The following is a 19,894-nucleotide window of genomic DNA, read 5'->3' as shown; positions in this document are numbered from 1 at the left end:
TCTTCCATATATTTTCACATTAAAAATTACTTTTGGCTTATAACATTCCTAGTGGTACTGATGTTGAACTCAGCACATAAGCCAACCAGCAGTGCCTCGTATCGTGGAGACAGGCCCATTGCATGTCCTACTAAGTGCCACAATGAGGTGAGAAGCAACTCTGCTGGGCCCCCTATTACCACAAGGTTAACAAAACTGGGCCATGTAGAGAGAACACACTAATGCAAGACAGCGGGACCGGGACTCCCCACCTGCCCTCTTGGCAAAGAGTGGTCTGCTCTTGGTGGCCTCACCACTGATATGAACCAGTGCAAATCTGACCACCTGGGAGACTGGTGCATAGAGCCAGCACATTTGTTACTGCACAGTCAGTTCACCAACACCACTGTCTGGGGTTCAAAGTGAGGATGATTAAGCTACTTTGGCAGCTCATATCGTTGGTTACAAAGTGGTCACTGAAGGCAATATCTGAATTAGCAACACTGTCCCCGGTGCAGCAGCTGCCTCTGGGTGCTGATTTTTGGGTGATGTGACACCACATATATACGCCAGCAGATGGTTGCCAATGTAAGTCCCCTGCAGCTTTCAGTGTTTCTCAGTGCAAGTGCTCGACTGAATGCTGGCGGTGCTGCTCTCGGGCCCAATCACAGTGGAAAGCTCTCTGGGTTCTGCAAATGTCCTGCACCTCATAAGGGAGACGTGGGAGCATGGGCCAACACATAACAAGCCAACAAGTGTTGGGTTCTTGCTCAGCCACTCAGTGTGCTGCTCACATTTACTATTTCCAGCCCCTTCCCCAGAACATGCTGGTTTAATGCATTAACTACTATATCTGTAAAAAATAAATCAAGTACCAAGTTATGGGAGTATGCAAGCTATAAATTACCACTTTTCATTTTCAATAAATAAATAGAAAATAATAAACACACCTGTCGTGAATAAAATCAAATTGTAATTGTCTGCTGTGCTGCCATACATTTCGGGGAGAACACTGGGGTACTTCTAGTAGCAGGTTGTGCTCTATATCAACCAAGTGGGGAATTACTTTTTAGTTCGCCGGATTGACATGCTAACACATGAATTCTAAAGACAGAAAATCCCAAAAAATCGGTGTAAACAGGTTAATAAACGTAAACACCACTTTTACCTGACAACTGATGTAAATATAAGAAGGCTCCTGGGAACAAGGATAGATTGTTGGCAGTTTCTTTCCGTTTCTTGTATGGTCCGACACCTCAACAAGAGCCTTCTGCAATTCAACAAAGCAATCACTTAAGCGTTCCAGATTTCTATACACAAGACTTGTACCTTTATCAATAGGGGATTTATTTGCATGTAAACTAGAGGTTTCATGATCCACATTTGGTTGTATTTTAGGAGAAGTTGACCTGCTAGAAGGACTGGTCGGCATTCCTAAGCTATGCAATGTCAATTGCCGATTTGTTGGTTCAGAGTCTAAAGCATTTAAGGGCAAGAAAGAAGTTTTATCATCAAAATCACTGGCATTTGATATCGGACTGTGATTACAGCTTGTGCTCCTAACTTCTTCTATAAGCCTCTTCCGGCCCAGGAAAGGATGAACCACAGTGGCACCTGGCAATAAGAGCTCTTTGCTCACATCATGATGGTCTCTGGAGCAATTTTCAAAAAGCTGCTTTTTTGCAACTATACTTGCATAGGAATCAAAAGGTGAAAGTGGACTTCCAGCAGATGACGCTGAAGAATCATCTTCAAATAGGACTTCTTTGACCATTAAACCTATGACATACTTGTCTGAGTTTGAAGAAGGGAGAAATGCTGGATTGCTCAACTTCTGCTTTCCCACCAAAACGAGTAACATTTTATCAGTTAGGAAGCACAAGCCCTTTGGTCTTTCATTTTTTTCCAGGTGGATTTGTTGAATATTAGGCATGCTAGAGGAGGTCAATGAATAGACCAGCACAGTGTTGTATGTATTTGAAGCCACTGCCATAATGTGAGCTCTAGGATCAAATGCCAGTATGTCAGGAACCAGAATACCTGGAATGCTAACCTTTCTGGTAGAAGTAACTTTCCTCTCAAATGTCACTAGGATTAAGTGAGATGAATCTTGGCCTGATCCAGTAATAAAGTCCTTCTGTCTAAGATGAATTAGGGGACTTGATTCAGATTTCCGATGACTTGCGAGGAGATGAGTTAGGTTAATTGGACCAGATGAAGTCGAAGCTAATGCATCCAGTGTTTTAAATTTCTCTAGATCTGAATATTTTCTTCCGCCATCCATGGAATACTCCTCTTCCCCAAGTAGCACAGTAGGCGGAACAGGAAAGGAGCTCATTTTCACACCTGGTGAAACATCAAAAGTAAGGCCAGAATTTAGGCCACAGATCCGATCTAGAGGAAGCTCAGTCGCCACAGCAACTTGAATATCCACTGTTGCTTCAATGGAGCAAACGTAACCTCCTACATCAAATATCGGACAAAAAGAACATGCGTTTAGAGTTTTCTTTGCATCATCCCACATGTAAGAATAAAGTGTGCTACCTATGGCAACTACCAGGCGGTTGCCTTCTTTAGTCCAACAAGCACAGTGGATAAAACCACTACTTTTGAGTTCTGCTCGAATACTGGCATTATCGGAACGCACAGTGTGTAAAACTGAAGCATCTCGTTTAGTCATTACAGCCAAGATATCTTTCTTTGGATGCCATAAACAACCCTGGGGTAAAATTTGAAACGTTTCACTCACTTCACAGGTTTGCGAAACCACAAGCTTGTTATTTTCGATGGAGTTAAAAAAAAGCTGCCAAATAGTAACATGTTTCTTATGCTGAACAGCAAGCAGAGCTGGTGTATCTGTAGAAAAGACTGATCCCCAGTAAAGTCCATGAACATGCTCAAACTGTCCGATAACCGTTGAATCACCAAATCTTGGCTCATCCTTGTGAAGATATAGAGAAGTCAGCACCACTAGCCTGCCATCAGTCCAAGCTAAACCATGCACAGGATGTATTGCTTGGCATAGGGCATTAAGTCCAGTTCTTAGAAGTTTTCCTTTTCCCAGCTCCATTTTCTATTAATCGATAAACCTGGGAAAATAAAAAATAGGAAGTTAAAAAGGAGTTTAGAGGAAGTGTGAAATATGAGACTCATTGATTAACAAACAAAAAAACACACAAGTCTAAATAATCCTTAGAATTATCCATGATGTTGTAGGGATGCAGATGCAATGTCCCAAACGTGGGATGAGGTTTGGAGTGCGTACATTTTATTTAGCATAAGAAGCTTGATATTTAGCGTCAGCATTGTGGCCATTTTTGTTCAGAATTTCTGCACATATGTTATTTGTAGTAAGCTTTGCAGCACATGGTGACCAGTCCACGTTCACACTGCGAAGAGATTCACATGCGCTGTGTTTCTCTGAAGGCCTGCCTGATACCTGGTGCTGGACGCTGTGCTCAGCTGTGCAGGCAATTGAAGGGGATGCAGCATCGGAGGACCTCCGAAGAACGCCTTGAACGTGAGTGCAATCTTGCAGGATAAGACAAGGGGGGGATGTGTCATTTTTTGGTGGGTAGTTATTGTGTAGAGTAGGAGTGCGCAGAGAAGAGGAAGGGGAAACCCCTCAAAGATGAGGGGAGGCATCTTTACAAAATAGTGCATGCGTTTTGACTAGTAGGTAGGTGAAGCTCCGCCGTGGGTAAAGATAGCATCAGAAGTAGTAGTAGTAGTAAAGTGGAACAAATTATGTGGGATATCAAAGACAGCACTGTAGAAGTGACAGTCCTGAATAGAAAGGACCCGGTATCCCTCCGTCCCAGAGTGTAAGGGATGTGCAGAGGGTTGAGTTCCCTCTTCTCGAGAGATGGAGACAGAGGAAGGGTCTACACCCTTGTGTAAATATATGTGTTTTTATTTTTGTCTTTGGTAACGGTTGTGTATATAAAAGTGTTTGGTGTGGGGCGTTGGTAGACGGTTGGGTGGACAGGGTTTTCTTGGAGTGGTTGTATGAGTAGAAGTGAGTTGGGGGAGGGAGTTTGATTTTTTTTTTTATGGATGTGGACCGGTTTTAGTTAGCGGTTGGAGAAGTTGAGATAAGGATGCTGCGGGATTGGTGTCCGTGAGATTTCTTGTTTAACTAGGTTGGATTTAGGAAGTACTCCGCTTGAACACATGTCTGAGGATCTCCTGCAGTATCAAGAGAAAATCCGGAAGTTACACCCTGGCTGGGTTCAGGGGACTGAAGGCAGGATGTTTAAATCTTGGCCCAAGGAAGGCACAAATGCACAATGATAAAGCTATATTGGAACATATGTATACATATTTGGTATAAAAGAAAACAGTTCAAAAATAAGGAGAGTAATCTTGAATTATGGAGAATGTTTGAAGATGTAGATAATGGCCCCAATGTCTACACTGAGGGAACCAATCAGGCATACATACAGTCCACGGCCCCACCTCCTTATGGATGCTTTCCTATACAGCCCGCTGAAGGTACACAAATTCCCGGTATATGCCCCCCAAAGACCCCAAGAAGGGTCAAAAGAACATAAAGATAAACCACACGACAGATTAGTTATGAAAGTAGAGATAAAAGCATGTAGAACTAGAAGCAGTGCTAAAGAGAGCTGAGGAGGAGCTAGCAAAGTGACACAGGGACAAGCGGGGGGCAGAGCACAGCGATCAGCACTGACGAGTGGAGGGCGGGTCAGATACTTTTTAAGATAGATAGTACGGTTTGTGACAAATCCGTGGATGTCGCCCCCTTTTCACTGGAGTGAGACCCTTTGCATAAGAATTCAGTCCCCTTTAAAAATACTGGGACGAAGAAGAGTTCAACTGACTCACTAGGAGTCCTGTGGATCAGTAATGAGATGAGGAAGAATCCAAATGACTAACTAGGAGTCCTCAAGATCAGCACTGAGACGAGGATGAAGTGTGGAGGCATGAGGATTACATATAGGAACCCTGTTGAGTCGTCTAATGTTTTCCCCAATCCTATTGGCCAGAGCCAGTATAAAAGGGAAGACAGACTCAGAAGTATGAGAGAAGCCCTCCCTGGAGGAGCAAGAATGCTGCGCTGAAGCAGGCGTAGAAGCAGAAGAAGCTGTGAACCAGAGGCTCTGGCGGAAGGAGGGGGAGCCTTTACGCGTCGACAAAGTGCTGAGGAATGGGGGGAGCCCCGGAGAATCACTTTTCAAAAGGACCTCACAGAGAGCCCAACCCTCCCTGGGGGAGGCAGGGGAACCACAAGCTTTGGGACTGCTGCAGCACACCAGAGAAGGAGAGAAGACTGCAGAAGCCTAAAACTAAAGTAGAAAGACTCTGAGATGGACCAAAGACTATCGGGAGAAACCGTAAAGGTACAGGGCAGGCCAGGACAGTTGGTAGGGGGAACAAGGGCGAAGTGGGATACCATACCCGGACCCAGCTAAACAGGGGAAGAAGGGAAACTCGGGGAAGCAAAGTAACCTTTGCGAGCCCCTAAGAAAGTAACCAAGAAAGAATGGTCTGGAAGCTGTGCCTAATGAAGATTACCATCGTCGGTCATCTTCACAGTTGCAGTACCTAGCAGGCTAGTGAACCAGGTCTGCCACACTATCACAAAAGAACCTTACGGGTTTCAGACCTGTACCTTAGAGACTTGAAAGCAAGGTGAGAGAAGAAGAGACCAGGGGAAGGTGAGTCGTCTCCCTGGTGTTGTGAAGAAGAGGCCAAGGGAAGGGAAGCATCCTCAGTGGTGTTGTGAGAACTGCATGAATGCCCTTCCAGCCATTCCATCTCGGACTATGTCCTTAGAAAACGTGCTTACGTCCCTATTAATGCACTAGCAGAGTAGCTTCTCAATCATTGCAAGGCACGTATATTGACATGCGCACCTGAACAGCGCCATCTAGTGATCAGCCACAGGTATCACATTGTTTGTCACATTCACTACATAGCTTTGCATAGACTAAATTGCCAAACTGCAAAACCATTCCATAAATATGACAATAGTCGGTACTGAACTTAATGAGTCATAATTTAACAATGATATATATATATAATAAAACTGACCTGGATCAAGCAATGTGAACATCCAAATAAAGTAAAGATACTTACATGATTATCTTTGTGTTTCAGGGGCAATGGCAGTGTGCCCGTTAGCACAAATGAGTGATGGAACAGAACACGGTTCTTTGCAGATCTCAATGGAGGAACTTCAGCTCTCATGGAAATGGTCTGGACTTCTGGGAGCTTTGCCTACCTCCAGCTTCTGCCATTTTTGAAGGGAGTGTGCTCCCTGACAACTTTGCATTCCCTGGTCCTTTTGGTACCCGACGCCCATTTTACAGTCCTAAATGTGCCCCACCCAGTAGCACCTGTGCCCCCTGCTCACCAACAGGCCTGCAGTTCTATGGGCCCCCGCCGCTATAGGTTTTCAAATTATTTTTCTGAATACTCGGAAAAAAAGCGTAAGGACAATCCACAACAATATAGACTGTTTAGTAAGACAGATATTCTCTACATCTCTACTCATTCCAGGAATGCAGACAGCTGCCAACTCACATACGCTGCAAATAATGTGTGGGAAGCTGATCCAGACAGCTAACCACATTGAGCATGGCCTCAATGCCATCAAAGAAGAGTTGAGGCCCATAAGGCTAATGACTCTCCAGAATAGGTATATATTAGACCTCACCGCCATGGGCTGGGGGGGGTGTTTGTGCTAAAAAGAAGGCAGTGCTTGTTGCACCTATGGCACATCCCATGATTCCGATAATGCCATTGGGGCCCTTCACAATTTATGTGCTGCAATGGAAAGAGAAGGTGGGGTGGTGACAAGGATTGGCTAAATGCCATGGTTTTCGTGGGTCCCCGCCTGTATGCGCATAGATGTAAAAAGTGCAGGTACCAATCGTCCTTTTACTTGTCATATTTTTCTCCGGTCAGCTGGTTCTAAGGTGCTGAACAAAGACGCTGACCAGAGGAACAACTATGATGTCCTTGACATTTAAAAATGGGGAGGCCACTCCTCCCTCTTGAAACATGTGCACAGACAGGCAAAGGGTACAGCAACATGATGCCCTGGATTATGAAAAATAGGGGAGCCAAATGGTCCCCCAAGAACACTTTCTTATTCCCCTACTCGATGTGAAAACTATTCAGAGCATTGGGTAGATCCCACAGTGGACAGGGGGTGCTGTTTCTTACATGCACTCTGTAAGAATATGCCATGAGCGGAGGAAACCTGTGTGAGGTGTGCAAACTCTGAGTGTCCAAGGATGATTTGGACAGAGAGAGAGAAGCTTGATTAGTTAATGAATTAACTAAAGGAGGGAATGTATGGATGCAGATGTAACATCCCAAACGTGGGAGGAGGTTTAGAAGTAGGCTCAGTTAGAAGTTGCAGCTTTTGTAAGAATATTAGGCTGTATTTTATAGCTTCTGTTGATTTAATTTGAGGTTTATTCGCATTTCCGGCAGCCGAAATGGGCGCTGCGGGAGATAGCAACTCCGAGCAGTCCACAGGAGCTGTGAATGGAGAACATTCCCAGCGATAAGAGTAGTGCAGCTGCTATGAAGGATGAATATTACTGGGAACAAAGCTTAGTGTTCACGCATTGCCAAGGCAGAAAAATAGGTTGGAGTTATACTGCCCCAATGCAAGGAGACACCACAGTTGGAACTGCAACACAGTGAATAGGGCAAATAAATCTGAAGAGCAGTGTCTCATGTGCATTTTTTATAAGACCACCTGGTTCCCAAGAGAGATAGGGAAGATGCGTGCTAGTTAAGCAACATGTTTCAAGATGATAGTCGCAAAAGGTGTTGCCAAAGAGTACAGCTGCAAGGTCAAAGAAGCCGTTTGAGGTTGCTAAGTTGTCTGGTCTCATGATATGATATGATATGGTATTTGTAACGCGCCTATACACAAGTGTTTCAAGGTGCGACGAGGCAGCGAGGGAGGGAAACAAGGGGAAAACAGACAAACGATCCTACTAGGCCAGGTGTCATTCAGATCGCGCAAGTGCAGAGGTAAGGGGAAAAGGAGGAAGTGCAGGGGGGAGGAGGTGGGGGGGGAAGTGCAGTACAAGGTAAGTAGCGTAGAAAATAATAATAAATAATAAATAGAAAGGGCCAGCTGGTGGCAAGTGCGAGGTAAGTGCAGAGCAAGTGCTGGGAAAGGGGCTGTAGGGATACAGTGACAGTCCCACAGTGCAGGGGGAGCCGGGGAGGCAGTGCAAGTGGAGAGTGGCTGGGCCCTGGACCGAGGTTGCTGAGAGTGGCCCAGATGCAGGTTTAGTGCTGAATTCAGTGGGGAGTTAAGCAGGATTAGCAGGGGAGAGGGAGAGAGAAGGCAGAAGCGAAGAGGAAGGTTTTGAGGTGCTTCCGGAACCGGAGATGGTTCTCCTCAAGTTTCAGGGAGGCAGGAAGGCTGTTCCAGAGGGAGGCCCCAGCTGCGGAGAGAGATCTACCCCCAGCTCGTTGCTTCGAGAAGCGGCTGACCATGAGGAAGTTGGAGACGGATGAGCGAAGGGCTCGTGAAGGAAGATATTTAGGAAGAGAGAGTTGGAGGTATTTAGGTCCCAGGCCCCAGAAGGCCTTGTGGACAATGCAGAGGGTTTTGAACTTAATCCTCGCAGCCACTGGGAGCCAGTGAAGAGATTTCAGTCCTGGAGAGATACGGTCCCTGGGCTTGAGGCCAAGGACAAGTCTCGCAGTTCTGTTCTGGATAAGTTGCAGAGGGTGGAGAGTGGAGGCAGGCAGATTAAGATAGAGGCTGTTACAGTAGTCCAGCCTTGAGAGAACCAGGGCTCGAGAGACAGTGAGCTTCTGGGGGAAGGAGAGGAAGGGAAGAATACCTCTGAGGAGGTGCAGCTGGTAGTGTGACTTCTTAGAGACGTCAGATATATGAGGAGAGAAGGAGAGTGTGGAGTCGAAGATGACCCCAAGGTTTTTAGCCTTGCAGGTAGGGGCAGGAAGGGGGCCAAGGGAGGCCGGCCAGAGAGCTGCAGGGAAGGAGGGAGTGGGTGTGCCGATGAGTAGAATCTCAGTCTTACTGGCGTTGAGGCAGAGGTCATTGGCGGCGCACCATTCATGGATAGCAGACAGACAGTCGGAGATGAGGGAAGGAGAGGAGGAGGCTGAGGGTAGCCTGAAAATGAGCTGGGTATCGTCTGCATAGCACTGGAAGTGGGGGCAGAGAGCGGCGATGCGGTGGGCAAGGAGTGCCAGATACTGGTTGAAAAGCCAGGGAGAGAGGTTGGATCCCTGGGGGACACCACAGGTGGAGAAAAAGATGTCAGAGAGGAAGGAGCCCATTTGGACCTGGGAGGGTCGATCGGAGAGGAAAGAAGTCAGCCAGGCCAGAGCCTGACCAGTGATACCCAGGTTATCACGGAGACAGTTGAGCAGGATGGCATGGTTGACAGTGTCAAAGGCAGAGGAGAGATCGAGCAGAATGAGAACACAGGGAGTGTTGGTATCGAGGTTCAGGAGCAGGTCCTCACGGATGTTCAGGAGAGCAGTTTCCGTGCTTCTGGCAGCTCTGAAGCCAGATTGATGGTCATGAAGATTACCAACAGAGTCAGCATGGGGGTTAAGCTGGGAGATGGCCAGTTTCTCCAGGAGCTTACCCAGGAAGGGAGTAATGGAGATTGGGCGATAATTGGCCGGGCAGGAGGGGTCGGCAGAGGGTTTCTTGAGGAGGGGGTGCACAAGGGAGTGCTTGAGGGGGGATGGGAAGACTCCAGAGGCGAATGAGTGGTTGCAGAAGTCAGCCAGGACAGGAGCCAGGGAGTCGATGTGGTCCTTGATGGTTTTGGAGGAACAGGCGTGAACCTGTTTAGACGAGGCTTTCATAGATCGGACTTGTCTGGAGACCTAATCAGCAGAAAAAGGTGGGAAAGCAGAGAAGGAGGGTGGAGGGGTGGCTGCAAGAGAGCAAGAGGAAGAGCTGGGAAGAGAGGGAGGGAGGAGAGAGGAGGAGAGCGAGGACAGGATGTCCTGAGTTTTTGAGGTGAAGTGCGAGGCCAGTGCAGTGCAGAGGGCCTGGGAGGGGACAGGAGAGGTAGAGACTGCAGCAGGGTTGGCCAGCTCCTTGCAGATTTTAAAGAGTTCGGCCGAGTTGTTTGATGCCTCAGAGATGCGGGCTTGGATAAGGGCTCTCTTCTTGGTGAGAACGGAGAGCCGGTATTGCCTTTGGAGCAGGCGACAGGCCAGTTTGTCAGAGGATGAACATGAAGCACGCCATTTCCTCTCTGCCACCCTACACTTGCGTTTTAGGGTGACGAGATCCGAGTCATACCAGGAGTTACATTTGGCTTTGGGCTTCAGGCGGATTCTCATGACAGGGGCAAGGATATCGAGAGTATCAGATATAGAGGAATAGAGCATGGAGAGGGCTGTGTCAGGGTGGGAGTCAGCCGAGGGGGGAGGAGGGGGCGAGAAGGTAACAGCAAAAGCCTCAACTGACACGCGCTTCATGGGTCGGATGACCGAGAAGGTGGGTGGCAGTGAAGAGGGTGGCTTTGCCTGTGGGGTAGGGAGGGAGAGGTGGGAGGATAGGAGAAAGTGATCACTCCAAGAGAGAGGAGTGGAGAGAGGAAGGGAGAGGGGAAGGTCAGAAGAGATCAGAGCATCAAGAGTGTGCCCTGCAGAGTGAGTAGGCCCAGACGGGAGAATAGAGAGTGAGAGAGAGTTACAGAGTTCGCGAAAGAGACCAGTGGGGGGGCAGGAGGCATCGAGGTGGATGTTGAAGTCACCGAGAAAGAGGAGTTGGGTGGTTGAGGACAGGAGTGAGGAGGAGAGGTCAGCCCATTCAGAGAGGAAGGAGGAAATTTGACCAGGTGGCCGATAGATAGTAGCCACGGTAAGGGAATGGCTAGGAGAGAGAGAGAGTCGGCAGACAAGGCATTCAAAAGAGGAGTAGGTCTGCATAGGAGTGACAGTGGCAGGAATCCACTCAGGGAAGATAAGGGCAACACCACCCCCTGAACGGTTGGGCCTGGGCACGGAGAGGATCTTGTAACCGTCAGGTAGGAGTGTGTCGAAGCTGGTGGCAGAGCTGGCTGTGAACCATGTCTCAGTGAGACCGAGGACGTCCAGGTCCAGTTCCTCAAGAAGGCGACAGATATCAGAGGAGTGCTTGATGGCAGAGCGAGCATTTAGAGTGGCAATGTGGAGAAGGTTGCCACCTTTGAAAAACCTCCGGGGAGGGGTGCAGATCAGAGGTATGTCCTGCGGAGGTGTTAGAAAGGAAGTTGAAGAGGGAGCAAGAGAAGGGGCAGGGAGGGAGGGGAGAGGCAAGGTAGCCGAGGACAGAGGAAGGGGGACAGTGGGAGAGGAGAGGAAGTTGATGAGGCGTGGGAGGCGTCTATCAAAGAGGTGAAGGTTGGCCTGAGGGCCTTGGACCAAGACGGTCCCGTTAGCATAGACATTAATGATGGCCTTAGAGGAGTGGAAAGGGGCCAGGAGGACATCCCAGCGGGTGCCACCATTAATGGGAGAGGAGGAGAAAGGAGAGAGCACAGAGAGCATGTGAAGGGTCCATAGGTCAGGTGAAGGCACGAAAAAGAGAATGTCAGTGAGAGTTTCCTTGGAGCAGGCGCTCGTGTAGGTGTCAGCAATAGGGAGGCCTGGGTTGGAGACCAGGATGTCCTTTTTAAACTTTTTCCTGCCAGATTTAGTGAGGAGAGCAGGATAGTCAATAGAGAAGCAATTAGAGTAGATAGGCGAAATAGAGAGCACCATGGAGTAGGAGGGGAGGCGGACGACACGAGTATGTAGACAGGAATTGAGTGGAGGGCACTAGTTTAACACGATACAGAGCAAACAGTAATGTGTAGTAGGTCAGGGCCACCTAAGTTTGAGAATCCTGCGAGGGGAGAAAAAACACCCTAGTATAACACAATGCAGAGCAAACAGTAATGCGTAGTAGGTCAGGGCCACCTAAGTTTGAGAATCCTGCGAGGGGAGAAAAGCACCCTAGTATAACACAATGCAGAGCAAACAGTAATGCGTAGTAGGTCAGGGCCACCTAAGTTTGAGAATCCTGCGAGGGGAGAAAAAGCACCCTAGTATAACAGTAAATTGGAGAAAGAGGGGGGGGGGCATCATGCTGATGCGGTGAGCAAGGTGAGGAGGGGTGTGCCGGAGAGCAGAGGAGCTGGCGCCTGGCGTCCCCTGCGGACACCTGCAGACACACAGGGAGCTGCAGCTGAGGAGTCGCCCTTGTCCTAGGGCCCTTAGCCGCAGGGGGCTGCCCAGGAGGGGGGAGGTTATAGGCAGAGGGAGAGGAAGGGGAGGGGGGGTGTGGGCGGGCAGGGAGGCGGGAGGAGAGGAGGACCAGGAAGTGGGAGGGGGGGCAGCAGGAGCAGGCACACAACGCGCTCGGAGCGCGAAATCAAATTTATGGAAACAAAAAAGTCGGCAATTCACTCACAGGGCCCAGGCAGGGCTACCTAGCCTGCTGTTCCTTCTGGGCTACCGGCGACCGCTCTCCCACGCACCGCAGAGCTAAGAAAGCGGGTGGGGGGGAACGGCCGTCGAGTAGGCCAGAAGGGGACAGTCAGGCAGCCAATCAGAGGGGGGGGTGGGCGGGCAGGGAGGCGGGAGGAGAGGAGGACCAGGAAGTGGGAGGGGGGGCAGCAGGAGCAGGCACACAACGCGCTCGGAGCGCGAAATCAAATTTATGAAAACAAAAAAGTCGGCAATTCACTCACAGGGCCCAGGCAGGGCTACCTAGCCTGCTGTTCCTTCTGGGCTACCGGCGACCGCTCTCCCACGCACCGCAGAGCTAAGAAAGCGGGCGGGGGGGAACGGCCGTCGAGTAGGCCAGAAGGGGACAGTCAGGCAGCCAATCAGAGGGGGGGGTGGACGGGCAGGGAGGCGGGAGGAGAGGAGGACCAGGAAGTGGGAGGGGGGGCAGCAGGAGCAGGCACACAACGCGCTCGGAGCGCGAAATCAAATTTATGAAAACAAAAAAGTCGGCAATTCACTCACAGGGCCCAGGCAGGGCTACCTAGCCTGCTGTTCCTTCTGGGCTACCGGCGACCGCTCTCCCACGCACCGCAGAGCTCATGAGAAAGCCTACTTAATTGGCTCAGGGTATTGACTTCTTTGTTCACACTCACCCTTGATTGGGTCTCTTTGAGGGGCATGCACATCACAAATTATGTGAAGTTATTTTGACCAATAAGGAAAATCCATTGTTGCAATACATTACCTGAACATAATTCTCCAATCAGGATCTGGTGATTTCTGCTGAGTAAACAATTAGGACATTCACAAAGGTTGTCTTTAGGAGAGCAAGGATACTCCACTGATCGTAGGGTGATGAAATCCAGGTGATGTTTAGTTTTTTGTATAGGGGCTAGCCAATGGGAAATGTGGGTTTGACTTGTAGTTGATAAACACTGCACATGTAGATTTTGTGGTTTACAGCTATAAAAACCTCTAACTGAAATTGGCGTGTCAAGTGTGTTTTCAGTTTCCTAATTATAGAGAGCTGGCTGATCCTCCCGGGTGTAATTGTATGTAATAAAACTGTTTTTTCTTCGAAAGAGGTTGACCCCGTGGAGTATTAATCGATCGGTTTTTGGGCCTAACTACACTGTCTTGCAAACATGGAGATACCACTGTACATTACAAATGTTTGGGGGTATTGTATTGGTTACAGGGCTCTGAAACGTTCTTTGCCTAATCAACCAATGACCCCCAAGAACGACTTGTTAGACTGCAACATTGAAAGTATCACTAATTCAAAATAACTACTTGCACGATTACTACATAAATTAAGCATTTACTCTCTTTGCTGCCTTCATTAACAGGCCACTCAACTGAACTATGAAGAGCTATTCACTCACTCAATGGTTTCCTCTGTTTTTCAGTTATGAACACTTTAACCTAGTGGAGTTTGCACTATTAAGCACAGAACTATCAAGAACAAACCTATTAAGCAAGCTAAATTGTCTCAGAAGTCACTAGGCAATGATATTAGTAACTCGCCAACAACAAACGTTTCACGGATTGCTTAAGACAAGAAAGCATTTGAGAAGAACTAAACAGTTGGAGTATTACATTAATCAATGCTGCAGTTCCCAGCACTTCCCAATATAGCCAAAAGGGACATGAACAAACATGTTTAAAAGTGCTGAATATTTGGACGTCCCAGTTCCGTTGTAATCCAGCCCAACATCCAGATTTGTCTGATTTTTGCTTTCAAAGCGTCCTATCAATTAGGGAGGGTCTTTTAAGGGTGCAGGGGGAGGAGACCGGCACACAGGTGACATAGTGATTGCTATATACTTTTATTCAGTATACAAATAAAGAGAAAACCCATCTTTCCCTACATCTTTGAGGGGTTTCCCTGCCTCAACTAAAGTACTAATGGTGAAAAAGGGTTTCTGCATCCATCTATTACTGCGCCACAGTGAAGTTCAGGTATCAACCAAAACCGTTTTTTCTTAATTCATCTTTTATTTATTGATAGCCCATGAGGATGACACGTGTTTCTGCACCCAAAGTCTGCCTTTTTCAAATCCGGGCATTAAAGGTTGCATGATATACTATATACAAGATAGCAGAATTTAACTAAAATTAAAGTTAGGTGGCAATTTTTGTGATGTATAGAAAAAACAGATTCCCAGGGGTTCCCAAAAGACCAAATGAATATCAATCATATTATCCAACATATGACCCGAACAGATCAGCATTTTTGTTAAAAACACAAAACAAAACATATCACCAATTTGTTTCCACACCATTATGATTCCGAGAAAACATGTATAAATCCATCAAAACATAAAAACATAGAACATACCATCATGGCGCCCAAAGGTGGTGACGGGACATGAGAAAAAGTCGTGGCATGAACGATCACCGTGGTAGAGGAAGGGGAGGGAGGGAAACATCATTGGTAGAACAGGAAAAAAAAATAACAGAAAAGAACTAGAGATTAGTTTATATTTCACTTGCTAGTTAAATTTGAAATAGATCTGTCTCCAGATAAGCCTATCGTCGGAATGCGCGCACTGATCTCGTGTTGTCAGAGAGAGTCCCATCAGACTCATAAGCGCTATGAGCACTTCAACAAGGAAAAAGAGCACAGTGGGAGAATATTTTAATTTCCCCTGCTTGATAGAGTGTCGAAGTTTTATTTTTGTGTTAGAATTTTATTTCTATCAGGATTCGGGTATCTAACAATCCTCCCGTTTATTATAAAATGATTAATTAATCATACTAAAGTACCCGACCTGGAGATGTTGCATTTAAATCTTGACTGGGTTACGTTTTCTCCAGGTTTCTAATAGGAGCAGAAACTCCAGCATAAAGATTAAACTTGGTCATTAAAAGAGACATATATTCGTAAAGCATGCTTGTCTTGTATTCCTCATTCAGATGGATGAGCGTTCGTGAAGTAAATGAAGCCAGGACTTTTAAAGAGTGTTCCGTGGGTGTGCATATCGTTTCGCCCACAAAACAAAGCAGCATTTGTAAACCCGCCTGTTTAAGTGCGGACCTGTTTGTGGTTGGGAGGCTATTTGGGTGTGCTTCCGCTGCCCTTCAGCGCTTACCTTAACAATCTGGTTTCCTGCTTCACGCGTCGGGTTCTACTAAGAGCCCTTTACGGCAGCCGCGGAGCGTATATGTAGTGTTGCCTAGGCAACTGAGTTGTCCTACTTTCATTTCTGTCTCGGTAGGTCTGTGGGCCATGTTTTGGGATAAAAGGCTCAGTGAGAGTCTAAATTACGTTAAGTCACAATCTATTCTTTACCATTTGAGCATACACTTGTCCTTTTGATATTTAAAGGAAAAAGATGAACCATAGGTGCACGGGTGAGAAATGGGCTCCCGTAATTTTACTGCCAGTGCCACGTGTATTTAGGAAGACATGCTCCCAGAGATACATGGGAAATGTAGTTTTCCACTGAGGGGGAGACAAATTAAGCAAATAAACCGTATATCTGACTCTAGATATGTCCTCTAAGTCTACTTAACATTTATTATGTGTGCTCCTTTCTGAGGTTTTTTATCTACTTTTTCATATTTAATTCATTTAAATGTGCACACTAGTCATTGCTCCATGCCTTGTGGGAGATGTAGTGTCATATATATAAATGCAGGCAAGGCTAGTACCCCCTTGGGGCACTTGGGTTTTTATCAGATGACGAATTCGTGGTTCTAATAGTATTGCCTAATGCCTTCTGGGAAACGGTAAATTACAGAATTAACCCCAAAAACGGGGTACCTTCCAAACGTGTCAGATTATTATTTCCATATTTTAAATCAAAATCTTGAAATGCATGTTATGACATGTGTATGTATATTAATGCAAATATAACCATGTGGTACTTGTATTCTCATATGTACATTACAGTTGGTGCAAAATCAGTTTGGACATTCCATTTCATAGTTCAAAACAATTTTTACAGAAAATTGGACAATTCATTGTCCGTGTTTAAACCAGTTTCTAATTTTTACAGAAAATTGGACATTTCATTGTCCGTGTTCAAACCAGTTTCTATACATCTAAAATAGTTTATGAGTTTAGCTTCTTCCTGACGAAGTCGCAATTCTTGATTCCCCCCCTGCGTCCCAGGGTCACCTTTTTGAGTCCAATAAATTTAACGTTTTGCATGAGTTCCATCTGGTGATGCCTCTGCCAGTGTTCAGCTAGTGGCATATTTCTGTCTTGGCTTCCGATAGCTGCTAAGTGTTCCCGAATCCTGGTACGGAGTTCTCGAATCGTACTTCCAATGTACATTTTCCCGCAGGTGCATATGATAGCATATATCACGTATCTAGTACGACAACTGATCTGTTCTATTATTTGCATCTGAATTCCATTCTTGTTTTTGAAGTTATCTGTCATAGTAACCGCATGTTCCTGAAGCCAGGTACCTGGCGTTTCTTTGTTGTCGTCGGGTCACTTAGCCAGCAAGACAGACCAACCCAAGAAAACAAGGTTCAATTCATTACAACCTACTGTGCTAATAACCATGTGATTAGGAAAACCCTTAAAAGACATTGGGATCTGCTTAAACTGGATCCTTATATAGGACCATTTATCCATGACTATCCTTCATTAGTTTACAGAAGGGCAAGAACTTTGAAGAGGAGCCCTAGCCCTTCATTATTACCCGACGACAACAAATAAACGCCAGGTACCTGGCTTCAGGAATCTCGACCGGGTTTCAGGAAATGTGGAACGTGCTCTATGTGTAAACATGCGGTTACTATGACAGATAACTTCAAAAACAAGAATGGAATTCAGATGCAAATAAGAGAACATATCAATTGTTGTACTAGATACGTGACATATGCTATCATATGCACCTGCGGGAAAATGTACATTGGAAGTACGATTCGAGAACTCCATACCAGGATTAGGGAACACTTAGCAGCTATCGGAAGCCAAGACAGAAATATACCACTAGCTGAACACTGGCAGAGGCATCACCAGATGGAACTTAAGCAAAACGTTAAATTTATTGGACTCAAAAAGGTGACCCTGGGAGGCGGGGGGGGGGGGAAATCAAGAATTGCGACTTTGTCAGGAAGAAGCTAAACTCAAACTATTTTAGATGTATAGAAACTGGTTTGAACACAGACAATGAATTGTCCAATTTTCTGTAAAAATTGTTTTGAACTATGAAATGGAATGTCCAAACTGATTTTGCACTAACTGTAATGTACATATGAGAATACAAGTACCACATGGTTATATTTGCATTAATATACATACACATGACATGACATGCATTTAAAGATTGTGACTTAAAATATGGAAATAATAATCTGACACGTTTGGAAGGTACCCCGTTAGTTGGGGTTAATTCTGTAATTTACCGTTTCCCAGACGGCATTAGGCAATAATATTAGAACCACCAATTCGTCATCTGATAAAAACCCAAGTGCCCCAAGGGGGTACTAGCCTTGCCTGCATTTATATATATGACACTACATCTCCCACAAGGCATGGAGCAATGACTAGTAGGACAACGCACATAATGTGCACATTTAAATGAATTAAATATGAAAAAGTAGATACAAAACCTGAGAAAGGAGCACACATAATAAATGTTAAGTAGACTTAGAGGACATATCTAGAGTCAGATATACGGTTTGTTATCGGCTTAATTTGTCTCCCCCTCGGTGGAAAACTACATTTCCCATGTATCTCTGGGAGCATGTCTTCCTAAATACACGTGGCACTGGCAGTAAAATTACGGGAGCCCATTTCACACCCGTGCACCTATAGTTCATCTTTTTCCTTTAAATATCAAAAGGACAAGTGTATGCTCAAATGGTAAAGAATAGATTGTGACTTAACCTATTTTTGACTCTCACAGAGCCTTTTATCCCAAAACATGGCCGACAGACCTACCGAGACAGAAATGAAAGTAGGACAACTCAGTTGCCTAGGCAACACTACATATACGCTCCGCGGCTGCAGTAAGGGCTCTTAGTAGAACCCGATGCGTGAAGCAGGAAACCAGATTGTTAAGGTAAGCGCTGAAGGGCAGCGGAAGCCCACCCAAATAGCCTCCCAATCACAAAAAGGTCTGCAATTAAACAGGCGGGTTTACAAATGCCGCTTTGTTTTGTGGGCGATACTATATGCATACGCACGGAACACTCTTTAAAAGTCCTGGCGTTCATTTACTTCACGAACGCTCATCCATCTGAATGAGGAATACAAGACAAGCATGCTTTACGAATATACGTCTCTTTTAATGACCAAGTTTAATCTTTATGCTGGAGTTTCTGCTCCTATTAGAAACCTGGAGAAAACGTAACCCAGTCAAGATTTAAATGCAACATCTCCAGGTCGGGGACTTTAGTATGATTAATTAATCATTTTATAATAAACAGGAGGATTGTTAGATACCCGAATCCTGATAGAAATAAAATTCTAACACAAAAATAAAACTTCGACACTGTATCAAGCAGGAGAAATTAACATATTCTCCCACTGTGCTCTTTTTCCTTGTTGAAGTGCTCGCAGCGCTTATGAGTCTGATGGGACTCTCTCTGACAATACGAGATCAGTGCATGCATTCCGACGATAGGTAAGCCCTATCTGGAGACAGATCTATTTCAAATTTAACTAGCAAGTGAAATATAAACTAATCTCTAGTTCTTTTCTGTTATTTTTTTTTCCTGTTCTACCAATGATGTTTCCCTCCCTCCCCTTCCTCTACCACGGTGATCGCTCAAGCCACGACTTTTTCTCATGTCCCGTCACCACTTTTGGGCGCCATGATGGTATGTTCTATGTTTTTATGTATTCATACATGTTTTCTCTGAATCATAATGGTGTGGAAACAAACTGGTGATATATTTTGTTTTGTGTTTTTAACAAAAATGCTGGTCTGTTCGGGTCATATGTTGGATAATATGATTGATATTCATTTGGTCTTTTGGGAACCCCTGGGAATCTGTTCTATCTATACATCACAAAAATTGCCTCTTAAACTTTAATTTTATTTAAATTCTGCTATTTTGTATATAGTATATCAAGCAACCCTTAATGACCAGATTTGAAAAAGGCACACTTAGGGTGCCGAAACACGTGTCATCCTCATGGGCTATCAATAAATATAAGATGAATTAAGAAAAACTGGTTTTGGTCGATACCTGAACTTCACTGTGGCGCAGTAATAGATGGGCGCAGAAACCCTTTTTCACTTTTTGCAAATGGAGTGAGGGAACTCTATGTCTCTGTTCTCTGCTCCCACTGGTGCGACACTGTAACACTTTTATGCTGCATCATGTCGCGGAGGTCCAAGAGTGACTGCACAAAAAGTTCCCCGAGCTTCATTAAAGTACTAATGGGTTTGTCAGAATGTCCTAGTAACTTTTAAAGTCCACCCTCCTGTGTCAAAACGTCCCCATCTCGGTCTTTTACACTTCTAACTAAACTAAA

The 19,894-nt window shown here is 45.8% G+C and overlaps 1 protein-coding gene across 1 annotated transcript in view; it reads right to left on the bottom strand.

The window, feature by feature from the left end:
* Positions 1-19,894, bottom strand: part of LOC138453224 (WD repeat and coiled-coil-containing protein-like) — a 252,142-nt gene that overhangs the window by 150,807 nt on the left and 81,441 nt on the right. The window contains exon 2 of the mRNA XM_069605871.1: positions 1,148-3,068. Within this exon, the coding sequence (XP_069461972.1) occupies positions 1,148-3,049 (1,902 nt within the window). The 5' untranslated portion in view covers positions 3,050-3,068. The remainder of the gene's footprint in view (positions 1-1,147; positions 3,069-19,894) is intronic.

This window comes from Ambystoma mexicanum, chromosome 4p, assembly GCF_040938575.1.
Source record: "Ambystoma mexicanum isolate Mex_15411 chromosome 4p, UKY_AmexF1_1, whole genome shotgun sequence".
Classification (NCBI taxonomy): domain Eukaryota; kingdom Metazoa; phylum Chordata; class Amphibia; order Caudata; family Ambystomatidae; genus Ambystoma; species Ambystoma mexicanum.
This window is presented reverse-complemented; position numbering and strand designations above follow the sequence as displayed.